The 23,633-nt window shown below is 35.0% G+C and overlaps 2 protein-coding genes across 7 annotated transcripts in view; one reads left to right on the top strand and one right to left on the bottom strand.

Moving 5' to 3' along the window:
- Positions 1–7,343, top strand: part of LOC132056046 (callose synthase 10) — a 51,377-nt gene extending 44,034 nt beyond the window's left edge. Inside the window, exons 40-51 of the mRNA XM_059448094.1 lie at positions 389–441; positions 519–695; positions 1,239–1,286; positions 1,970–2,128; positions 2,242–2,355; positions 2,436–2,524; positions 2,606–2,764; positions 4,244–4,346; positions 4,771–4,890; positions 5,650–5,700; positions 5,801–5,983; positions 6,863–7,343. Of these exons, the coding sequence (XP_059304077.1) occupies positions 389–441; positions 519–695; positions 1,239–1,286; positions 1,970–2,128; positions 2,242–2,355; positions 2,436–2,524; positions 2,606–2,764; positions 4,244–4,346; positions 4,771–4,890; positions 5,650–5,700; positions 5,801–5,983; positions 6,863–7,108 (1,502 nt within the window). The 3' untranslated portion in view covers positions 7,109–7,343. The remainder of the gene's footprint in view (positions 1–388; positions 442–518; positions 696–1,238; positions 1,287–1,969; positions 2,129–2,241; positions 2,356–2,435; positions 2,525–2,605; positions 2,765–4,243; positions 4,347–4,770; positions 4,891–5,649; positions 5,701–5,800; positions 5,984–6,862) is intronic.
- Positions 7,344–8,320: 977 nt separating this feature from the next.
- Positions 8,321–19,869, bottom strand: LOC132056044 (zinc finger CCCH domain-containing protein 67). Of its 6 annotated transcripts, none has more exons than XM_059448087.1 (6): positions 19,085–19,869; positions 13,979–14,068; positions 10,496–10,615; positions 10,135–10,410; positions 8,962–9,234; positions 8,321–8,840 (listed from the first exon to the last, which is right to left on the bottom strand). In XM_059448087.1, exons 1-6 carry the CDS (start codon positions 19,814–19,816, stop codon positions 8,667–8,669), a joined length of 1,665 nt encoding a protein of 554 aa, XP_059304070.1. In that variant the 5' UTR covers positions 19,817–19,869; the 3' UTR covers positions 8,321–8,666. The 6 variants fall into 6 exon arrangements, with proteins under 6 accessions (XP_059304070.1, XP_059304072.1, XP_059304073.1 ...); XM_059448089.1 differs by having other exon boundaries at positions 13,979–14,047; XM_059448090.1 differs by having other exon boundaries at positions 13,979–14,044.
- Positions 19,870–23,633: the final 3,764 nt, after the last annotated feature.

Genomic DNA, 23,633 nt, shown 5'->3' with positions numbered 1-23,633 from the left:
ACTTCATGTGGTGATTGTTAACATTTTTCAGATTATGAATACAAATAGAGCTACTTCACAAAATTTCTGTTGTTGCTGTTATTTGGTTTATTTGACTAGCTTCCATGTTATTGTTATTTTCTTTCTATTCCTTTCTTTTCTTTTTTCCTTCATGAAAGAAAAAGTTAGTTACATTGCTAACAAGGGGAAATCCCACAAGTAAAATGTATACAAAGCACATGATACTGTACAGAGGATGACTTCCCATGAAGTTCAGCCAATAGTCTCTTTGAATAGCAGTTTTTTCTTTAAGCTGGCAGTTCTACCGTAACTTTTGTGGTGCTTTTTATTTTTTCTGAAGCATATGATTTTCTAGCGTTATATCTATGTTTTCCACTGTCCTTTGCAGGTTTTAATTCCACTTTAAGGCAGGGTAATATTACCCACCATGAGTATATTCAGGTTGGTACAGTTACGCTTTCTTACATTTGGTTAGATGAATTTTTTAATTATCTTGAAGGCTGTGTTGATGAATGTAGGTTGGAAAGGGAAGAGATGTTGGGTTAAATCAAATAGCTTTATTTGAAGGCAAGGTAGCTGGTGGAAATGGAGAGCAAGTTCTGAGCAGGGATGTGTACAGGATTGGCCAACTTTTTGATTTCTTTAGGATGCTCTCGTTCTACTTCACAACAGTTGGTTATTATGTTTGTACAATGGTATCAAATCTCTCTTTTTTCTTCTATCATTCCCTGTTTCCCAAATTACTTGATCCATCCTCCTTTTGGATGTCTCATATTCTGTCCTTTTCCCTTACATGGCAATTTTCAGATTAATATAAAAAAGCGAGGCCACCACCTCACCTCTGGTCATGCTAGTCTAAACTATCCACCTCACCTCTGACCATGCTAGTCTAAACTATCTTTTGTTGTTTTCTCGATCAGTAAATTAATTTAATGTATATTTTAGAGGTCAGTCTAATGAACTATTCCGAGTCAGTTTTTTCCATAATTGATGGTGCAACGTCGGGCCATAATATAGTATATGAAACAAATATATTGCTTCTTTTCATTCTAACATCTTTACACATTCCAACAATTGCTTTAGACATATTTCTCTTCTGGAATCCCATAAATAATTTAGTCTAAACTATATTCTCATAGATTCCAGGCTAGTTTCATATAATATTAGAGAGAAAAGTATGTTTCTTTTTCCCGTTTGCTGACTCTGGCTTTTTCTCATAATAATTTTCTTTATTGCAGATGACAGTCCTCACTGTATATATTTTCTTATATGGAAGAGCATATCTGGTAAAATTTTCAAACATGTCTCTTCTGTTTTTCTAGTAGTCTTAGTTGTTTGTCACTGTTGTATGTGTGTGGAGTGATGTACATGCACTTTTTTGAGATGTTTAACAAGATTAATCTTGCCTCTTATTGCACTGTTCCCTGATGTTTCTAATGTGATCTGTTTGTCTATTACATATATCATGGTAAGGCACATTTAGAGAAAATGAATGAACTTCCCAACTACTTTTTTTTATGAAACAAGGAGAACAGTTGAACTTTAGTGAGTTCAGCTGCTTTTCTTCTTTTTAATTTAAAGGATAAAAATCTTCGTAAACATGGTTTGCTTTTGAATGTCTGAGAACATTAATTTGCTCTGGTGTCAGGTGTCACTATCTGACACTGTTAGATATATTCCTAGGAGCACGTAAACCTTATAACAATATCGAGAGAAAAGGATGAATAAAACTGCGGTAACTTCTTCAACTTATTCTATATGGAAGGATGAGGAACTTAATACATATGTTTAGCTTTTAAACCAAAACTTCAGTATCTTTAAGTCAACTGTTAACTGATTCTACAACATGCTTTTGTCCTTCAAACGGAATAGTATGTGTCTACCGTTTAATATTAGAGGGTTGCCAACAATTCTTGATTGGTCCTACCTACTATTATATAAGTCTCAGCAGTTCTCTTATTTCAAGCAGGCTTTCTCTGGACTTGATGAAGGAATATCAACGAGAGCTAAACTTATGGGTAACACTGCACTGGATGCTGCTCTGAATGCTCAATTTTTTGTTCAAATAGGGATTTTCACTGCAGTTCCCATGATAATGGGTTTCATTCTTGAACTTGGTTTACTAAAGGTATACACTGTATCTCGTGTTATCATATAGATAATACTGGATTTTGTCTTTTTTTGTGCTTAAATTGGTGTTTCTATTTTTTTGCTTTGCATTCACATGCACTAATTTTGCAGGCCGTCTTCAGCTTTATTACGATGCAGCTTCAGTTTTGTTCTGTCTTCTTTACCTTTTCACTCGGGACTAGGACTCACTATTTTGGACGCACTATCCTCCACGGTGGTGCAAAGGTAAATGGATCATATGAATTTCACTCTGAAGTAACTTATAAAAGGCACCTGTAATAATCCATCACGTTACTCTTAAATAGTACCGGGCAACTGGACGAGGTTTCGTTGTTCGTCACATCAAGTTCGCGGAGAACTATAGGCTTTACTCTAGAAGTCATTTTGTTAAAGCGTGAGTCTTGTGCTCCATTGATTTGATTTGTGAATTTGTTTCTGTAACTAGAACTGTCATTTGATACTCTTTGCTCCACAGGTTGGAAGTGGCTTTGCTTCTTATAGTATACCTGGCATATGGTTACAGTAGTGGAAGCACTACTTCATTTATCTTACTAAGTCTCAGCAGTTGGTTCCTTGTTATTTCATGGCTATTTGCTCCTTACATCTTCAATCCCTCTGGATTTGAATGGCAAAAGTATGTTTTTTATTTCTCGTATTTACTGTTCTTTATGGAAACTTCTTTTATATGATTGCTCTGCACTGAATGCATTTTACAGAAGCACCGATTTTACTATACCATGTACTCTCTCTGTCCCAGTTTAAGTGTCTTACTTTCCTCTCGGTCTGTTCCAAAAAGAGTGCCTCTTTCTATATTTAGTAAGTCGACAATTCAACATCCTAGATGGCAAGTTTATAACCACAAGATTCAAAAGTCTCCCTTTATTTCTTAAATTCCGTGCCTATTTAAACTAAAACACTTCAATTTGTGACGGAGGGAGTAATTCTTAAAACTGCTTTCTGCCAAAAGAGCAGAGTTGAGAACCTTGATGAGATTTGGTACTACATAAGTTATTCTCCCTTACTACCATTTTGATTGATCCATTTAACTCTTTACATAATTTTGGTGAAAATATTTTGAAATGAGTTACTAAATTTGAGCTTGGTAAAGAGATGGTAAGTTAAAATAAGATGAAGAGCATGTTTGGCCTAGCGGTTTTGACACCAAAAGCGCTTTTTGGCGCCAAAATAAGATTAAGTAGAAGCAGAAGCATTTTTTCTGCGGTCGGGGAGAATCAGAAAATTTCTACTACTTGAAAAAAGCAGAAGCAGAAGCAAAAAATTATTTTTTTCAAAACAAAGCATCTCTACCATAATACATAACCAAGTATATCCCTCATTAATCCATCAATTTCTAATTAATAATTCTCTGTGTTGAATTTCAATTTGTGGAATGATTTTGTATTTTATTTTAGTTGTAGTTTTTTAGTATGTTTAAATCATCGTGTTGATATTATATCAATATTTAATATTTTTTATTTATCTATGTATTTTATTAATTGAAATTTTAACATGTACTTTTAAATTTTAGTTAAATAAAAGTTAAAATTTAATTGAAGTCTTTCATAATAGATATTTAAAAAAATTTCTCTCTGTAAAATAATCTTGATAGTAAACATTCGTTGATACTTGTCCTTTTTCATAATTTGACGCTCAAAAGTATTTTTTAAAGAAGATTAGTCAAACACAATCTGCTTATTAAAAGCTGTCAAACACACTTTTCCAATTAATTAGCCAAACACAAACTGCTTCTCACTAAAAGTACTTTTTTGAAAAGCACTTCTCAAAATAAGTAGTTTTTACCCGCTAGGCCAAACAGGCTCTAAGTAGTCATATATCTAGTGTAGTAAATTGACTTTAAAGAATTGTTGAAATTTTCACTTAAGGAAATAGTTCTTTTGTAGGATGGGACTACAATAGCAAGTAAATGAAAGAAAAGAGGATGAGGGAGTAGTGACCTATATGTAATTACACTAATTATTTATTTGAACATCATAGTTGTCATCAGTGCTTTCCATATTCTTTGTTCACATGTCATCCTCCATATGTGATTCGCGATGCTGTTAAAGTTGCTGATAATTCCGTGCTTCCCTCAATACTTGTCATGATTTTACAGGACTGTTGAGGACTTTGATGATTGGACCAGCTGGCTTCTGTACAAGGGTGGGGTAGGTGTCAAGGGAGACGACAGCTGGGAGTCCTGGTGGGATGAAGAACAGGTCTCTTTATATATGCTTTTAATTATAAATTTTGTAACTTAAATTATAACTTCATGAACTCTCTTTTCCTTGTCAATTGCTTTCTGGCCAGTTATACTGTATCGATAACCCATTTACTTGTTTCCTCTTTTTGATGCAAACATTAGAGATTCTTAAATTGAGATATTCCTTTCCGTTATCTCCTTCCTCTGTGCTCCGTCTGCCTAAAAATAAAATGTGAGGAAGTTCTAGGTCAACTTAATTATTCCGAGGAAGTTGAGTCATTCTATTGGAAGATGTAGCTGCTTATGAGGAAAAAAAAAAAAAAAAACTAATTTTCTTCTCTAAAAGCATCTCTCTCTTCTCCCTGAAAAATGAAAAGAAAGGCAGAAAAGGGAGTTATGGAAATTGCTCTTTCTGAGACTGTTTGCTTTTTATATTGCAGATACATATCCAGACTTTGAGAGGACGGATACTAGAGACAATATTGAGTCTCAGATTTTTTCTCTTCCAATACGGCATTGTCTATAAACTCCATTTGACTGGAAAGGACACTTCACTTGCGGTATGTTTTCTGCATTATTTGCGTGCTAAGACAAAACATTTAGTATTCTCTTTGTTGAATCAGCCAACTTTTTGTAGCACAACTGTAGGATTCCTTAATGTCAACAGTATAATTGCTTATAATTGGCCATACATGGTTGATTATTATGTGAATAGATTGAGTGGATAGCCTGGGAAGATAAAGCACATATTCATGGGAAACAATCTTTCGTATGCAAAAGTTATGCTACTATTCTCAGTGTGAAAGATCCAAAGCTTATGTGTACTTGGGCATGCTGATGCTTCCTGGATTACTGATGCTGACGCTTCAATTTGTTTCTTCTTGGGGCAAAGAATAAAAACTTTTATTGGTTATATGACTATTGAATTAGTAGATAATGGGAGCTACTCTGGTTGGAGTTCTTTTAAATTTAACTTCTTTTTTTTTTTTTTTTTAATGTATTCCGTACATGTCACAGAAGATGGTGAAGAACAGAAGATATTCTGATAGATGGGAAACATTAAAACAGGTTTTCCTATAATTGGATTAATAAATAATTGACATAGCTTGATATCAGCAGGGATACTGCTTTTGGTTGATCAATGATCGAGAAAAACTTTAATATAGAAGAAGGCAGCATTCCCTCTAGTTTTGCCAATTTTTGATTGTTTAATACTGTTCTCTGATTTAGTGATGTTGAGTGCTGCTGTGTATTTCTGTGTTGCGTTGATTATGTTCTCTTCTAAAGATGACACTAATCTAAACCCTCTGTACAATTAGATATACGGCTTTTCTTGGATTGTACTGGTGGGAATTGTTATGATTTTCAAGGTATGAAGCTGTCTTTGATGTTTTTGGCTTACTTTATGGAGTCTTATGTGACTGCAGTGCCCCAAACTTCTCAATAATCTTGGAATTTATCAAATTACAGGTCTTTACCTTCAGTCCTAAAAAATCCACCAACTTCCAGCTCATGCTGCGATTTTTTCAAGGAGTTACAGCTTTGGTACTTGTTGCAGCTCTTTGCCTTGTTGTGAGACTTACAGAACTCTCTGTTCCTGATTTGTTTGCTAGTGTGCTCGCCTTTATTGCTACTGGTTGGGCCGTCCTTTGCGTAAGTTAGCTAGCTCATCGGCTGCTTTCTAACATCTTTTTGTTGTTCTACCTTCTGATGACCATTTGCATAATTTACTGCATAGATGATTCCTTCTCACCTTTATTTGTTGCTGTATAGTGCTAAGTTGCGCGGACTCTTCACTTCGTTGCCACACCCGTGTTGGATTCTCCCAAAATGCACTACTTTTGGAGTATCCGACACGCACCCGACGATATTTTTGAAGAGTCCGTGCAACATAGGTATAGTGTTAAAAAATATCTTCTTAAGTTACTATTAGTAGGTTGGAATATCTGGTGTCAAATTTTTGTCATAGCGTGCTTGAACTCAATTCTACATTTGTGAATTCTCACTATCATCCTGTTGGAATGTAAAACCAAGTCTTTAACGATGGCCCTTTTTAAGTGTTTCCCTCGAATATATATATATATTCACATATGCATGTCATGGAGGTATCAATTTCAGTTTTTGGAAGTCGCATCATGCGTGAACTCATTCTGCAGTCACTGCACGACCTGCACTACCTGGATCTCCCCTCACTCCATCTTTTATCTCAAGTGTTGAATTAGTTCTCAGTGAAAGAGGTCTCGAGTCAAGGAAGAAAAACCTGTGAGAGATCCGATCTCGGTTGTTTTCAACCCAAACCCCCCCCCCCCCAACCCACCCCACCCGGTTTTTTGGTTCCCATTGGCTTTATGATTAGGGTCCCCTGGCTGACATAAAGTTTCAAAGACATATTTCTATTTGCTAAATCATTTATAACCTGGCGGGAAAGTAAATAAAGATATCCTTTATGTGACTGTTTTGTAGGATAATACGTGAGTATATTTTACAGATTCTTTTTGTTCTTTAAGTTGCAAATTGTAATTTTCCTGGCAGCTGGCAATCACATGGAGGAGGGTAGTGTGGAGTTTGGGTCTATGGGAATCTGTGAAGGAATTTGCTAGGATGTATGATGCCGGGATGGGTATCATTATCTTTGCTCCAGTGGCAATATTATCGTGGTTCCCCTTTGTCTCTACCTTCCAGTCGCGTATACTCTTCAACCAAGCATTCAGTCGTGGTCTGGAGATCTCTCTCATTCTTGCTGGGAACAAGGCAAATGTTGAGCCCTCCGCATTTTAGTTCTTATAAGAAGGCCTCTAATCATGTAGAATTTGTATAGTTTGCAAATTGTAGATTGTATCATATGCCTTTTGTCTAATTATTTCATAGTTAGGATACTCTCAGATTGTTAGTACATTAACTATTGTAGACATCAGTTTGGCATCTCAAGTTCCATCTGTAGTTTGATGTGACATTTTGGCCATTTAGCCCTGTAAAGTGGTATGCATGAAGATGGATCGTCCTTTATTTGTCATTCATACTTTTCTGCTAAGGTAAATACAATATCTTGAGTGTCTCGTCCATTTTGCTACTTTTTTGTATCTATCGTTTCTTCATCGTGAGTAATTTGCACAATATCTTCTCTAATAATATTTTTTCCTACATTCTTATCTTACTGCCGCTTCAGAACTTGTGAGAACTGGACGGATAAAACCATCTCTAATGTATTTCTCCCCCTTCCCTAACGTGTATGAGATTTATTTTCTCAAAGAAGGTGCGAGTATTTTTTTTTTTTTTTTTCCTTTTTCGCAAATACCAGAAGTTTGGTGCTGACAGTAATGTTTTTGGTGTAAATATTCATGAATAGCGGCTTAACGATCTTTCAACTTTCTAGTTAGCACCTCACATTATTCAGGACATAACTACTGTTCGTCCATTTCGTTTTACTTATCATGTTTACTAAAAATATTTGTTTTGTGAAACAATCTTTTTCACATAGCGTATATAGGGATTAATGCGATGAAAACAAGTACAATAAGGTTGTTTAGTGAACGGAGGGGAGTAACAGCAGCTATTTACTTGTTATTCCGTTGAATTAATTAATGATACAGAATCCTTTTATACCAAGACGAAGTAATTAATAAGTCCCCTCACAAACTGTTTTTCTACTAAGCTGACGGCAAATAATATTAAAAGGAAAATCTTATATAACTGTCAGACTCCATTTTTGGATGCATCACAGCGAGTTCAAAACATTCCTTACGCTTGGTATAAGTTAAACTTATCTCACGTTACTTTCATAGCCAATTCTGGAATAAATCTTCAATTATATGATAACCCAGAATATAACACTATCTACGCTTTACAGGTTAAAAAAAAAAAAAAAAAGGAAAGGAAAACAGTTAGACACGAAAAAGAGTTGCATATCTCAAAGCAGTGCCCCGCCTTAACCAACCCCCGGAAGCTGAAAACAGGGAAAAGATTTCTGGAAATAGTTTTAGCCAACAGAAGTCAACAGAAAAATCATAAATAAAGCTTTGAAGCTGTATTCAAAGGGAAAAATATGATAAAATAACCCAGATCATTCCCCCTGCTCAAACCGTAACACCCAACATCAGTATCCAAAGATCTTCATTCAATCTAAAACAAAATGCCCTACCAATAATTTACAGTATCCTATTCCGCTTGCGCTTTTAACAACATTAAACATAGAGAGATTATCATCCCATCCTCTAAATAGATCTGAGAACTTATACTCAAGTTGGTGTAGTTTCAAGTCTCAGAAAATCAACCATCGGCTTATGGGTTGAACTAAACTCTAGATGAAACTGGTCTAAAAATTATACAGACTGATGTATCAGTGGTCCACTTCCAGTTGCCATCCTGGAGACATCTGTGATTGCTGATGCTGATCAAAGCCAGACTCGGTAGATGCAGCAGATCTAACATAATTTTCTGGATGATCAAACTTACAGGCAGGACCAAACTTGCATATCCCATAGCGGCTGTAGAATGAGCAGACAGTTTGATCCTACATTTACAAAGACGCATATGTGGAGCAAAAGTCAGCAAATTTGACCTATATCTCCAAAGCTAAAAATCTAGGAAGAAACATCAAACAAATTTAAGATCCAGACAGAAGAAAAACGTACAGGTCTTAGTGGCAGGCCCTTGTCATTAAGAATACTTGAGTTTGCTTTTGATATTCGAGACTTTGGATGATGAAATTTGCAGTTAGATTTGTATTTGCAGTCTCCAGTTTTAATGAAGAAACTGCATTCAGGTTGACCGGGACGTTCAGGATATTCATCAATCAGCAGGGGCTGTTGAGGCCGTGGATAGAAATTGGTCTTGGCCGCCGGGTTATTCATAGCAAATGCTGGAGGAGTAGGTAGCCTCTTCTCTGATGTTGGATAGACCGGGGCCTCAATCCGCAAAAACAAAGAAACAAGTAAGCGCGGGCAGCAAAGGTGTCTTGCTACTAAATCAGCAGTCTAAGTCAGAAACCTTATTAAGCAAAATGCAAAACCCCAAAAGTCCAGAATAGTAGATTGCTTTTAAGAAAACAGGCGAAGAAAAAAGAGCCTCAACTCAAGAAATTTCACAGTCAATGAGAATGTAATACAAACTTTCTGATCAAGAAGAATGTTATATAAACTTATCTATTTTATTTAGCATTTATCATATTGTCCAATAACCAGCAAGTTCCTTCTGGCGCAAGAATGAGTGCCGTGACATATAACTCGACCAAGTATAGTTCTCACATGTTAAAGCTAGAAGATACCAGTAAAATGTCCACCTCTATCTACAGAAATAGACGGCTAAACCATATACTATCTATCACTTGCCTGGACGGAAGTACCTGCTTCAGATAAATCCGAAAGGTCAGAAGGACTAAGTTAAGCACTAGAGATATCATAACTTAAATCTTCAGAAAACACATCATTTTTTATAAGATAATAAAATTATACTCCCTCCGTCCCCATTTATGTGATATAGTTTGACTGGGCACGAAGTTAAGAAATAAAAGAAGACTTTGAATCTTGTGGTCTAAAATAAGCCAAAGATATTTGTGTGGTTATAGATCATCTCGTTAAGCGTGAAAGGTAAAGTTTAAAGTTAAATAATTGCCAAATAAGGAAATGTATCATTCTTTTTGGAACAGACTAAAAAGGAAAGTGTATCATATAAATTGGGACAGGAGTATTAAAGATGGGCAACAAGTACCAGTATACATGCAGCATACCAAAAAGTAGACAATCTTACAATACAGAGCACACATCATAAACAACATACAATGGATACTAAGCTAAGGTATGGACTACCTGATACCCCTTCCATTCAGTATTTGGAGAAGGAATGCCTTGGGTTGGTGGGTACATCATTGGTACATAAGGAGCTGTGTCATTCAATGCTCTTGGTGAAGACCAAGAAGATGCAGCTGAATGGGAGGAAGCTTGTACGGGAACAGCTCCCGCGTTGTTATATCCAGGAGGAGGATCAGCTCCAGCCACAGTGGTAGGATCAGGATGATGAAACCTACAGTTGGACCCATACTTGCAAGAGCCAGTACGCATATAGTAAGGGCACTCCCTCTCCCCCTGACATGAAGATTAGCATATATGATCCCTTACGAGAAAAATTCCCAGATTTATAAACTTCTGAAACAATGGAGAGAAGTAATACCGGTCGAATGGGCAGGCCAAGAAAGTTAAACTCCACAATCGGTGAGATGGAACCCTTTTCCCTACTATGACTAAATTTACAAGCTTTTCCATACTTGCAACCCCCTGATGTCAGGTAATACTGCATAGGGAAAAAAAGGAAAGCAAGACACAAGTAATTACCAAAATCAAGGAAGTTATTCACACAAAAAAAAAAAAAAAAAAAAAAAAAAAAAAAACCAAGAAAAGGAAGTTATTCTGGCACAACCAGCAAATTAAGTTTCATCAACAAAGGAAATGAAGACAACTTTTTAATGCAACAGCACCAAGGCTTACAAGGCACAACAAAAGCATTTAAAAACAGTACATGATTCAGAAAATAACCAAGAAAAACAGTTATACCAACAACCAAATATTTTAACAGCTACTGTTCTGACCGCTGTTTTTTTAAGAAGGTTATATCATTAAAAAGGGCATCAGAGAGATGCCACAGTTACAAAAACAGAAGCCTTAGTAAGCTTCAGAGTAAAAAATTTGAAAATGGGACATTGTCAGCTCCAAAACAAGAGTGTCTAGTCTACTCAAAATCCAAAAATAGTCAACACTATATATATATATTTTTTTTTTTTGATAAGTAAAAGAAATCGTCAACACTATTAGCAGGGGTAAGGAAGTTACAAATAAACAAGTTAACTAAACATCTAGCTTTCAGGGATTGAGTTGGAGTTGAAATTCCATAAAAACACCTGCCGTTTCATTCATTCCAAACAACCCAAAAATGACTGTTCTTGCCATTGGTTTTTATAAAGCTTTCTCGTCATTGTCAACACATAAATCATTTAAGGCAAAAAAGCATGTCCGCATCATTAACTAATAGGCAATTTCAATCACTGCATAAGGCAAAGGCTCCACATGAAGACACATCTATATAATCAAGGTTTTGCTGATAGCTCCTGCATGACATATTATCATGTTTCCTTATCCAAAAGAACACATATGGTCATGTGTCAGTCCCATCTCTAAATATATCCAAGAAGATAAAGAAGATATTTAAGAACAGTCACAAAACAAAAAATTAATTTCCTGCATGTGAAAAACAAATTGCAGCATTTAGAATAATTAAGCGGTGTTTTCTGATTTTATGTGTATCAAATTATTGCTCAACTAAAATACTACAATCTGGATATGTGAAATTTACTTAGTTCCTCACAATGGATTAGTTGAGCCTCCTCTTGAATTCGTAGAGTGAATATAATTTAGTTTAGCCCATTGACAATGTTCCATAGAGAGTCAAGGAGAACCAGCTAAACAAAATTGGCTAAACTAAAAATTATATTCTTGAACCTCTTCTTTTCTGGTTCTCCTTGAACCTCTTCTTTTCTCTTTTCTCCTCCTACAAGCCCTTCCTTTTCTTTTAACTATGCAATTCCATTCATCAACTCCCTCAGCTTTATTTTTCACTCTTTCAAACAGCTCCCTATAGCAAATTCTTAAATCGTTGTCGAATAGCTTAAAACATGAAGGAATCCCTTGGACATGGCATCTTGTTCTCCAATTCCAACTATCTCTCCTGAAGTCGTTTGTGAATACATGTTTTTAAACTTATTATCCTGCTAAACCAATCCATATAGAAAATGGAGAAAGTGGAACTTGGGTAGGAACAACTTCCAAACAATTGACATAAGAAATGCGTCAAGTCTCAACTTTAATCTCATACACCAACTCTTCACCGGAAGAACATTTGCTCCTAGATTCTTTTTCTCTTATTAATTGAATTAAAGACAAATTGGCAAGCGTTCAGCCTTAATGATTAATGATATTTTGCCCCTTGTCTGTTTTTGAGTAATGATGTTAAGTGGACCTCAACTAATCCTTGGGGCAACTCGTTAAAACCCACAATCCTCTATTTAGTGTAAACTAACCATCCAAAACCGGAATAGAATGATTCACACCGAGTGTCGTAGCTGGATTTCGGGCTTTTGATCCCAAGGTATTGTTCATATGCCCTCCAGAGGCGGATCCAGGATTTAAACTCTGTGGGTTCAACCTTTCAGATTCTTAGTTTTAACCTGATGTATTTTAAAAGTTATGGGTTCATGTCTACTATTTATTGCAATTTTAATAAATTTTTACATATAAATTTATGCTCCGCGTCGAAAGATAGGGGTTCAATTGAACCCCCACCTATCATGCTACATCCGCCACTAATGCCCTCAACCATTCCACCATCCATTGCATCAACAAAAATAAGTGGTGTTTACGTTTTGCCTTTGATGTTTAAAACATCAAATGTTTGCCAAAATAACCCAATCATTAGCTTTTTCTTGGTTTCCCTCCCATAAACTAGGGCTTCTACATGATTTTATTCTTTAATTATTTGTCTTAAAAAAAAAAAATGTCACATAACTATATTGTCTTATCATCCCCACTTTACCTTTTCAGAAAAGTTCACCTTTCACGAGGAAGAAATGTAATACTCTCACTACCTCCAATTTCGCATTTTGCATATATTTAGCTTATGTGTCAAACCTCTATTTGTTTCTTGAACTCCATGAGCAATGAAAAACCGCCACATAAAATGGGACAGTTTTTTCTTGAAGAAGTAAGAATATTATTAACAAAAGGGCATTAAGTAGCCCGAATAAGTAAAACCATTTCCTACACATCAATCACTTATAGAACACCCTAATCAAAACCTTCAGTATCTCATAACCACTACCATTAAATTCATCTTTCACTATATTATATCCCTTCTGATGTAAAGATAAATTATCTCCCTTTATATGTTGCCACATCAATTTGTAGCCACAACAAAACTTTTTGAATGCTTTAACCAAGGCTCAAACAATGGAAAGAAACCACAAAAATGGAGAAACTACAAGTCAATTCTAATAAATATACAGACATAACGTCACAACAGTCACTCTCCAGTTGAGACCACGGTGCTAGTTAATTAAATAATTCACGTTGCAATGTATATTGTATCTAAGGCAATTGCATTGAACTTACAGAAGGTAACTAAATTTGGCATCATAAGTGAGGCTTTGAGTTTATACATGTAAATCCTAATCACTGAGTATGCACCCTAGCTGTTCTATGCCAAAATATTGTACTACCTGCAGAATGGCCAGGTCATATCAGTAATGCAGACAAATCCCAAAAGAAGGACCATGATGACTACCAAATAAAACAGCGAGAGAGAAATAGATAAAAGGAGAGGAAGGGAGAGGGAGAGAGAGAGAGCATCTATCCATTTTATATACTGTTAAGAGTAGGGTCTATTTCCTCAACCAGGTATCAGCAAAAGCAATGTGTTGGCATAAAAGTAAACACTAGAGATCAAGTTTGTCAATGAATATAAGCATTCTGAATTTCAAAAAAGACCTAACTGCATTACATTATGATATCTCCATCCTCGATAAAAGAAAATTATTAATAACAGAACAAGCACAGTATATCTGATTTGCCTTTATGCACTGATTGCTAACAATGATAAATTCCACACCTTGCATTCAATCTGCCCCGGCCTCTCTTGGCTTTCTTCCCTTTGCTTCCCCTTCTCCTTTGTCCCCTGCTGAAGAATTGATAGAAGAGGCTAACATAGTAAACATCAGCAAAGCCTTAAATTTTTTGATAAGGTAACTAAGATAGTAACAATTTGGGAAAACCTCCGTATACAAGCCGTATACCAAAAGAGAGAACCTACATCAAAAAAGATACTCAAAAAAGGGAGACCCTATCTTCTACAAATTGGGGTCTCATGCGAACACCAAAAGCAAACTAGAAACAAAAGACTATTTTGCAGCTTTACAAAATCTTGTCCAACCCCTTCAAACGCTTTCCTATTTCTCTCTCTCCATTTTCTTATAGTTGTGGTGTCCAGGCCAACTTGCACTTACCTCGACTAATTCCACGGTGTACTTGTCTGTCTCGGCTGGGAATGGAAGCTGAGACCTCATGGTGCTCAACCCACTTCATTGACCACTAGGCCACACCCTTGGGTGCCTATTTCTCCCTCTCCATATAACCCATATAACTGCTAGTGGGGCAACATTCCATGCCCTAGGACTTCTCTTCCCCCTCCTATCAGCCCAACTTAGTAAAAACTCCTCCACTGTGCTTGGCATCACCCATTGCACCCCAAACCAAGCAAAGCTTTAAAACAGAACCAACTATTAAGACAACAAATGCAACGAAGAACACACCAAATATAAAGTGACCTCCCTAAAACCAACGAATTTGCAATCCTACTATTTCATTAGAAAAAATGTCAACTAAAAGCATTACTTCAATAAGCATAGCAGTAGATAAAACAAAGAAAGTTAATCAACCATCCAGTACCCACACATTAGCTTGAATGATCTGCAAGTGCTAGCAATATATTAAACCTAGCATTCATTTATCTTCTCCATCCAATCCCCCACTACTTCAACTTCAAAGAACAAAACTCTAATATTCTCTGTAACTTAACACAGAAATGCAACAAAAGATAAATTGCACCATTATCCTCAACAAACAATCAACAAATCACTCGATCAACCTGAAAGAACGAACTTTCTAGATAAAAAAGTAGCAGCAATCCCTACTCCGAAATGTACCTGCAATTTTCTTTTGGAAGGGTGATTAAACTTGCAATTAGATCCAAATTTACACATCCCTGTTTTCAAATAATAAGGACAATCCAGAGCATCAGGTCTTAAAGGGTAATTAAACTTCCTCTTAATCCTATTAGCATTATTAAACCCTACTTCCTTAGAAGAATCCCCTTCTTCAAATCCATTATCTTTTTCCCCATCATTTCGACTTTGGCTCCTGTTTTCGTCATCATCATAACCATATTCATCATCATCATATCCCCATCCCTCATCATCATTCCCTTCAACAACCTCATTTTCCTTCATTTTTCCATCTTCTTGATGATAACGTTCCAAAACCTGGCTCAAGACCAGATTTTGAAGCTCATCACATATGATTTGCATCGCCATCTCATCTTCATCATCATCAGTTTTTGGTGGGTTTTCGTTAGGGTTTTGGGAATTGGGATCGGACGTTTTGGGAGTTTGGGATTGAAGCCCTAACTCCTCTTCAGTGTGATCTAGGGTTTGATGATGTTGTTCAATTGCTTCTTCCATCGTTGTTACGCTATTTGGAACGTTGTTACCCATTTATTTTTCGTTACCATTAAGTGAAGTTGTGCGTGTTGAGTAAGACTCTGGTTAAATGAGTCAAAACAAATAGCGCTGCTACTTCACGTATTTATACTATTTTCTTTTTTATTTTGCTTTAATTTTTCTAGTTTTCTTTCTTCTTCCTAATTATTTTAACATTTCCTTTTTGAATGGTGTTCGAACAAAATATTAAAGGAAAATAATTTATGTCTGAATCATATGATATCTCATTGTATACTAATTCAAATTCACACTTCATAATATCTATTTAAAAAAAAAAAATCTTACGAATTTTTTTTTTCTACTTTTAGAGCTCGATGGTTTTAGAGATTTTATCATAACCTTTTATGTTTTATTAATGTTAATTGTTATTATTAAAAGCTCACATCGATAAAAGACTGTTTTCCTAACTTTATCAGGGAAATGGATGCACAGCATGATCAATGGTTTCTATCAGATCCAAAGAATTTTAGTTTGTTCATAAATATGTGTTGAGAAATTTAGCGAATATGTATAATTGAAAACCTTGAATCTGCCTATAGTTTCTTATAAAGAAAAGTTGTTTGATTCTGAATTTTAAAATCTATGTTTCGATCAATGGTTTATAGCTCTTCTAATTTTTGTTCACTTTTAGTAATAGCAATTTGTTCCTTCATTTTCCAGGTTAATTTATTTTCCTCCACCTTATTAGCGTTTGAACTTTAAAATATTTGTGATAGTAGTAGTGTAATAAAGATGTAAGCAATTATATGAGAAAATCTAATTGTAAAGTGTTTATTTAATGCAAACTTCCTCAACCCCCCGTTAAAGAGCATAAAGCATTTATGCGTACAAACAATTGTGGGAAAATAACGATTTTAGTCCTTGAGTTATTGCTTAATTCCATTTTTAGTCCTTATGTTATTGGGCTTAGCGTATTTGACCTTCAATTAAATAAACTGTGCAATTTTAATCCTTGAGGTAACGGAAGCTAATGCAGAATAAGAAACTTAACGAAATCTTACTTGAAAAAAATCAGAAAATTGAAAAGCAAAACAAAAAAGTAAACGAAAGAAAGAAAAAGAGAAAGTAGATAACAATACTTCACCATGACAAGTAGCTAGCAAACAAGATAATAGAAGTGAAGCTACTTAAAATGAATGATGGAAGAGTACCCATTTGACAATAACTTGATGATTGCTGTATTTGAATGCTTCTTCCAAACAATCAGGAAGAGAACGTTTGGAATGTAACGAGACTACTTATGGAGTAATATCTTACTACATATGTTGTCTCGTTAAAAATGGAGTTGTATACTTTAGATTTCTTAATATTCCCCACAAGAGAAGTTCATTTAAAAAAAAAAAAAAAAAATTAGAAGAAGAAGCGATAGACCCTTAGGGCAACAAGCTCTTGAAGATTAATAACAGTTTTTTATAAGCAAGTTCATCGAAACTTTCAGCTTCTCCCTCGCTGTGTTTTTACTATACTCTTCTTAAGTATGGAATGGATCCCTCAACAAAAGGGCTTGGGAGGATCATGATTCAGATCTCTTGTAATTATATATGGAGAAGTGGAGCCCCGTCACCTTTCTCGAAATAAGCTGAACTAATAGTTGCGAGGTTGAAGGGTTTTTAGTCTCTATCTCTTTTTGTTCTTCTTAATGTATTTTTAAATAAGATTCCGTTAAGTTTTTTATTTTCAGTTAGCTTCAATTACCTCAGGGATTAAAATTGCACAGTTTATTTAATTGAAGGTCAAATATGCTAAGTCCACTAACACAAGGACTAAAAATGGAATTAAGCAATAATGCAGGAACTAAAATCACCATTTTCCCAAAAATTGTGAAAGCAAATCAAGTTCAAAATAGAACCAACTATTAAGACAACAAATGCAACGAAGAACACACCAAATATAAAGTGACCTCTCTAAAACCAACGAATTTGCAATCCTACTATTTCATTAGAAAAAATGTCAACTAAAAGCATTACTTCAAGGAGCATGGCAGTAGATATAACAAAGAAAGTTAATCAACCATCCAGTACCACACATTAGCTTGTATGATCTGCAAGTGCTACCCATATATTAAACGGAAAAGGGTCAAATACACCCCTGTATCGTTAGAAAAGGGTTAAATATACTCCTCATTACACTTTGGGTCCAAATATCCCCTTCCCGTTATACTTTGAGTCCAAATTTATCCTCTGGTTATACTTTGAGTTCAAATATACCCCTCCTCCATTAAAATTGTCCAAGGTGGACATGAGATCTGACATCATGACAACTCGGTGAGATGAACAACCCATGGCATGCCACCTCGCCACCCTAACCCATTTAACCCTCTTTTCCCCTTCTTCCATCACTACCATCTCCTCCCCCTTCAGAAAAGCAAAAACATCAAAATATGATTCGTACCTCATAAACACAAATTAGTGGGTTCAAATTAGTCATTTGAATTTGCAGAAATTTGATTATTACTTCGTAAACACAAACTAATGGGTTCAAATTAGTCTTTCAGGTTAACAGAAATAAGATTCTTACTTAAAAAACACAAATTAGCAGGTGCACATTAGTCATTTAGATTTGGATAAATCTGATTACTTCATAACCAAATTAATGGGCTCAAATTAGTCATTTAAATTAGCATAGAATTGATACTTTCTTCTTAAATACAAATTAGTAGATCAGCTTTCAATTTTACAACTTATATACAAGCACTCATTGGTTAACATTCACAGGTATTCGTCGGGACATAGTGCAAAAAGAACAGGTTAAAATGATAACGAGCAAATCTACCAAAGTTGAGATTTTACTGATTTGATAATAACACGCATTATAACGGGTTCGTATTAGTCATTTAGATTTTTAGAAAATTGATTCTTACATCATAAAATCAAATTAATGGGTTCAAATTAGTTATTTAACTTAACAGAAAATATATTCTTACTTCCAAAACACAAACTAGTAGATCCACTTTTCACAACCTTTGAAGGGGGTGAGAGATGGTAGCGATGGAAGAAAGGGGGTAAATGGGTTAAGGTGGTGAGGTGGCATGTCATGTGGTGTCCACCTTACCGAATTGTCAGCGTCATGTCAGATCTCATATCCACCTTGAACAATTTTAATGGAAGAGGGGTATATATAAACTCAAAGTATAACAGAGGGATATATTTGGATTCAAAGTATAACGGAAAAGATATATTTGGACCCAAAGTATAAAGAGAGGTATATTTAACCTTTTTCTAATAGTACAGGGTATATTTGACCCTTGTCCGTATATTAAACCTAGCATTCATTTATCTCCTACCTCGAAAACTCTAATATTCGCTGTAACTTAACACATAAAAACAACAAAGATAAATTGCACCATTATCCTCGACAAACAATCAAAAAATCACTCGATCAACCGAAAAAAAGAACTTTCTAGATAACAAAGTAGCATCAATCCCTACTCCGAAATATACCTGGAATTTTCTTTTGGGATGGTGATTAAACTTGCAATTAGATCCAAATTTACACATCCCTGTTTTCAATTTGTAAGGACAACCCTGAGCATCAGGTCTTAAAGGATAATTAAACTTCCTCTTAATCCTATTAGCTTTATTAATCCCTACTTCCTTAGAAGAATCCCCTTCTTCAAATCCATTTTCTTTTTCCCCATTATTTTGACTTTCGCTCCTGTTTTCGTCATCATCATAACCCCATCCATCATCACCATCATATCCCCATCCATCATCATCATTCCCTTCAACATTATTTTCAACCTCACTTTCCAATCTTTCCTTCATTTTTCCATCTTCTTGATGATCAAGTTCCAAAACCTGGCTCAAGACCAGATTGTTTTGAAGCTCATCACATATGATTTGCATCGCCATCTCATCTTCAACATTATTTTCAACCTCACTTTCCAATCTTTCCTTCATTTTTCCATTTTCTTGATGATCAAGTTCCAAAACCTGGCTCAAGACTAGATTGTTTTGAAGCTCATCACATATGATTTTCATCGCCATCTCATCTTCATCATCAGTTTTTGGTTGGTTTTCGTTAGGGTTTTGGGAATTGGGATCGGATTGTAACGACGTCGTTTTGGGAGTTTCGGATTGAAGCTCTAACTCCCTTTCAGTGTGACCTAGGGGTTGATGTTGTTCAATTGCTTCTTCCATTATTGTTACACTATTTGGAACGTTGTTACCCATTGTATTGTATTGTATTGTACCACAAAGTGAAGTGTGTGTGTTGAGGGAGATAGTGATTAAATGAGTATGTCTGAATCATATGGAGAAAAGGACAAAAATGGTCCCTTAATTATGATAGTAGGTTCAAAATAGTCCCTTAACTATGCACTTAACGGTTTTGGTCCTTTAAGTTTGCCACATGTTAACAAAAACGGTCCCTTAACTATGAGGGTTGGTTAAAAATAGTCCCTTAAGTATGAACTTAACAGTTTTGGTCCTTTAAGTTCGCCAAAAGTTAACAGTTTTAGTCTCGACAAAATATTCATCGAACTCTGTTTGTTAGATTTGACGAGAACTATGAAAGAACTCTAGATCGGTCAAATAACTCGGGACAAAACCGACGGACGTTAGTCGGTTATAGGAAAAAACTGAGGAAAAATCTACAGACTTGATAATGTCAGATAATAGTGTCCCGGAACACAAAGACCGACAAGCTCTGTCGATTAAAATCGAGGGAGTCCATTCCCTAAGTAAAATACACTAGATTCGTTTTTACTGAAAACTCGAGAAAAATAAATACTTCCAGTGTAGTGATTCTTTTTTTTTTAAATAGCTTCCGCGCATTTTTCCTCAAAAATAACTGATGGACTTCCGTTGGTTTTCGTAAAAAACAATATAAATTAAAAAATAGTGTCCCTCGATTTTATCCATCGGTTTCCGTCCATCGTTTTTTTCGCTTGTTTTTGGTAGTGACAATTATTTTAGTTTCTGCTATTTCTAATTTATTTCTAAAGTCTAGCGTATTTTATTTAGCCGATGGATTCCCTCAGTTTTAATCGATAGAGTCCGTCGGTCTTTGTGTTTCGAGACACCATTTTCTAACATTATCAAGTTTGTAAGTTTTTTCCTATAATCGACTGACATCCGTCAATTTTGTCCCGAGGTATTTGACCGTTTCTTTAATAATGTGTACCTCTAGATGTGAGTTCTCGCTAATTTTTTTCTTTTTTTTACAGTTCTAGTCAAATCTAACAAACAGAGTTCGATGAATAGTTTGTCGGAGACTAAAACTGTTAACTTTTGGTGAACTTAAGGAACAAAACCGTTAAGTGCATACTTAAGGGACTATTTTTAACCAACTCTCATAGTTAAGGGACCATTTTTGTTAACTTATGGCAAACTTAAAGGACCAAAACCGTTAAGTGCATAGTTAAAAGACTATTTTGAACCTACTCTCATAGTTAAGGGACCATTTATGTCCTTTTCTCAAATCATATGATTTCTCATTTTATGTGTTGAGGGAGATAGTGATTAAATGAGTATGTCTGAATCATATGATATCTCATTTTATACTACTTCCTCAGTCTCAATTTATGTGATATAATTTGACTGGGCATGAAGTTTAAGAAATAAAAACAGACTTTTAAATCTTATGGTCTAAATAACCCAAAGTATTTGTGTGGTTATAAATCATTTCGGTAAGTGTAAAAAGTAAAGTTTAAAGTTAAATTGTTGTCAAATAAAGAAATGTATTATTCTTTTGCGGACAAACTAAAAAGGAAAGTGTATCACATAAATTGGAACATAGGGAGTAATTCAGATTCACACTACATAATGTCTATTAAAAAAAAATAAATCTTACGAAGATTTTTTCTATTTGTAGAGCTCGATGGTGTTAGAGATTTTATTCATTTTATCATAACCTTTTATGTTTTATTAATGTTAATTGTTATTTTTAAAAGCTCACATCAATAAAAGACAGTTTTCCTAACAATATGAGGGAAATGAATGCACAACATGATCAATGGTTTCTATCAGACCCAATAATTTTAGTTTGTTCATAAATATGTGTTGAGAAATTTATCGAATATGTATAATTGAGTATCTTGAATCTGCTTATAGTTTCTTATAAAGAAAAGTTGTTGATTCTGAATTTTAAAATCTATGTTTCGATCTGTGGTTTAAATATAACAATTTGAAATATAAGGTCTTGATCCATCTAAGTTACTTAGGTATTAAGTCCTGGTCCATTTTTAGACTACTTCAGTCATAAGCTATTTACCCACCTCTTTAGTACCTACTTATAAAAGGCATCAACATAGGGAAAAAAAAAAAAAAAAAACAAGAGCCACAGGGAAGAGAAGTGAAGAAAAGAAGCTAGAAACTTAGAACCAGATAAGACTTAGAACCATATAAGAAAAATTCAAGACCCAACTAGTTTCTCCATTCTTGACTTTGCAAATAAGTTCTTTCATCACTAAATTCACCCTTCTATTGGGTAGGGAGCAATAACAACTAAGATTTAGAATCAAATAAATTGGAATTCTCTTTTAGAGTTCTAAATTTGGGAATAAAATTAAAAACCTGATGTTGGTATGCTCAGTCCAGACAAAGAATAGCAGTAGTTAGAAATCTAAAATTAGTAACCTGATCAGCATAGGTTAATTGGGGGAAATTGGCATCTGATCAGCCCACATGTGACTCGAATATTGCTTTATATATTTTAGATAACTAATACTTCAAGAAGACAATTGTCGGAAGGTAATTGGAGTTATTCGGCAAGAGTACAATGAGTGATAATTCCTTCATAGTTGATTTTTTTAACTGTTGCATGTTTTAAATTCGTTTTCTTGCATAGAACTGGTAGTCTAACGAAAGAGATTATTTGCACACAGACAAGCAAGAGTATGACCTTATATATAAAAACGCATTAATTCACTTTTACATATTGTATGTTCTTGAACTATGCCATTTATGAGTTGTTATATATATTTTTTATGATAAGGATGAGTTTATATATACTGCTGGATTTAATTCTTGACACGGAAATAATACATTTGTATTATGAAAAAGGAACTTTCGGAAGAACCTTTGTCAGATTCGCCATTATCTAACGTCGGGATCATTAGACTTGATGCACCTTGTAAGTGACTCGTATTGTAAAAAGGCCCTCTAGAAGGGAACCTAGCTGACGGGGTAGTCAGATGGCTATGGTAAATCCATAGTGTTAGAATGTATATTTCGATACTGGCATAGGGACCTCCCAATGAATAAGAACATGATTATTTAACTAGTTTAAACATAGTTTTCATACATGTATTGTTCTGTTGGTTTAAAGGAGACATCTTTTGATGATTTTAACTGCTGCATGATTTCTTATACATATGCTTGTCCCAAATAAAATGCTATGGATGATGTTATTACTCACGCAGTCGGTGTGACTGGCCCCACTCGCTTGTTTTATTTTCCCACAAATAACTTAGCCGAGGGTGACATTCTGACTCAGACAGAGCTGACAACGAATCCAGTAAGCCCCGCACTTGTTTCGCGTGGGCCATCATGTTGCTGACTACTATAGTACATTAGTTCTTTTTTTTTTTTTTCAAATCCTAGAGTTTTGCTCCTTAAGTCGGCCTTGTATATCTTATTTTGGCTTGTGTTAGTAAAGTATAGCTTGAGACTTATAAGTTTAGCAAAAGCCAATGGCTTGGGATTCTGAAGCTCTGTCAGACTTAATATGTTGGTATTGTAGCTTGTTGGATTATTTTACTGAGTGTTGACAGGTTTTGATTTATGAATTTTCTCTCGGTACGGAAAGCTGCGAAATCTTTACTAACATGAAATGGTTCAGGCTTGCTCGGTCGGCTTAGGCTAACTGAGCGCCGGTTATGACCTAGGTGGGTGGGCCGTGACATTAAAGCTCTTCTATTTTTTGTTCACTTGTAGTAATAGCAATTTGTTCCTTCATTTTCCAGGTTAATTTATTTTCTTCCAACTTATTAGAGTTTAAAATATTTGTGATAGTAGTAGTGTAATAAAGATGTAAGCAATTATATGA

Source organism: Lycium ferocissimum, chromosome 5 (genome assembly GCF_029784015.1).
Source record: "Lycium ferocissimum isolate CSIRO_LF1 chromosome 5, AGI_CSIRO_Lferr_CH_V1, whole genome shotgun sequence".
NCBI lineage: Eukaryota > Viridiplantae > Streptophyta > Magnoliopsida > Solanales > Solanaceae > Lycium > Lycium ferocissimum.
This window is presented reverse-complemented; position numbering and strand designations above follow the sequence as displayed.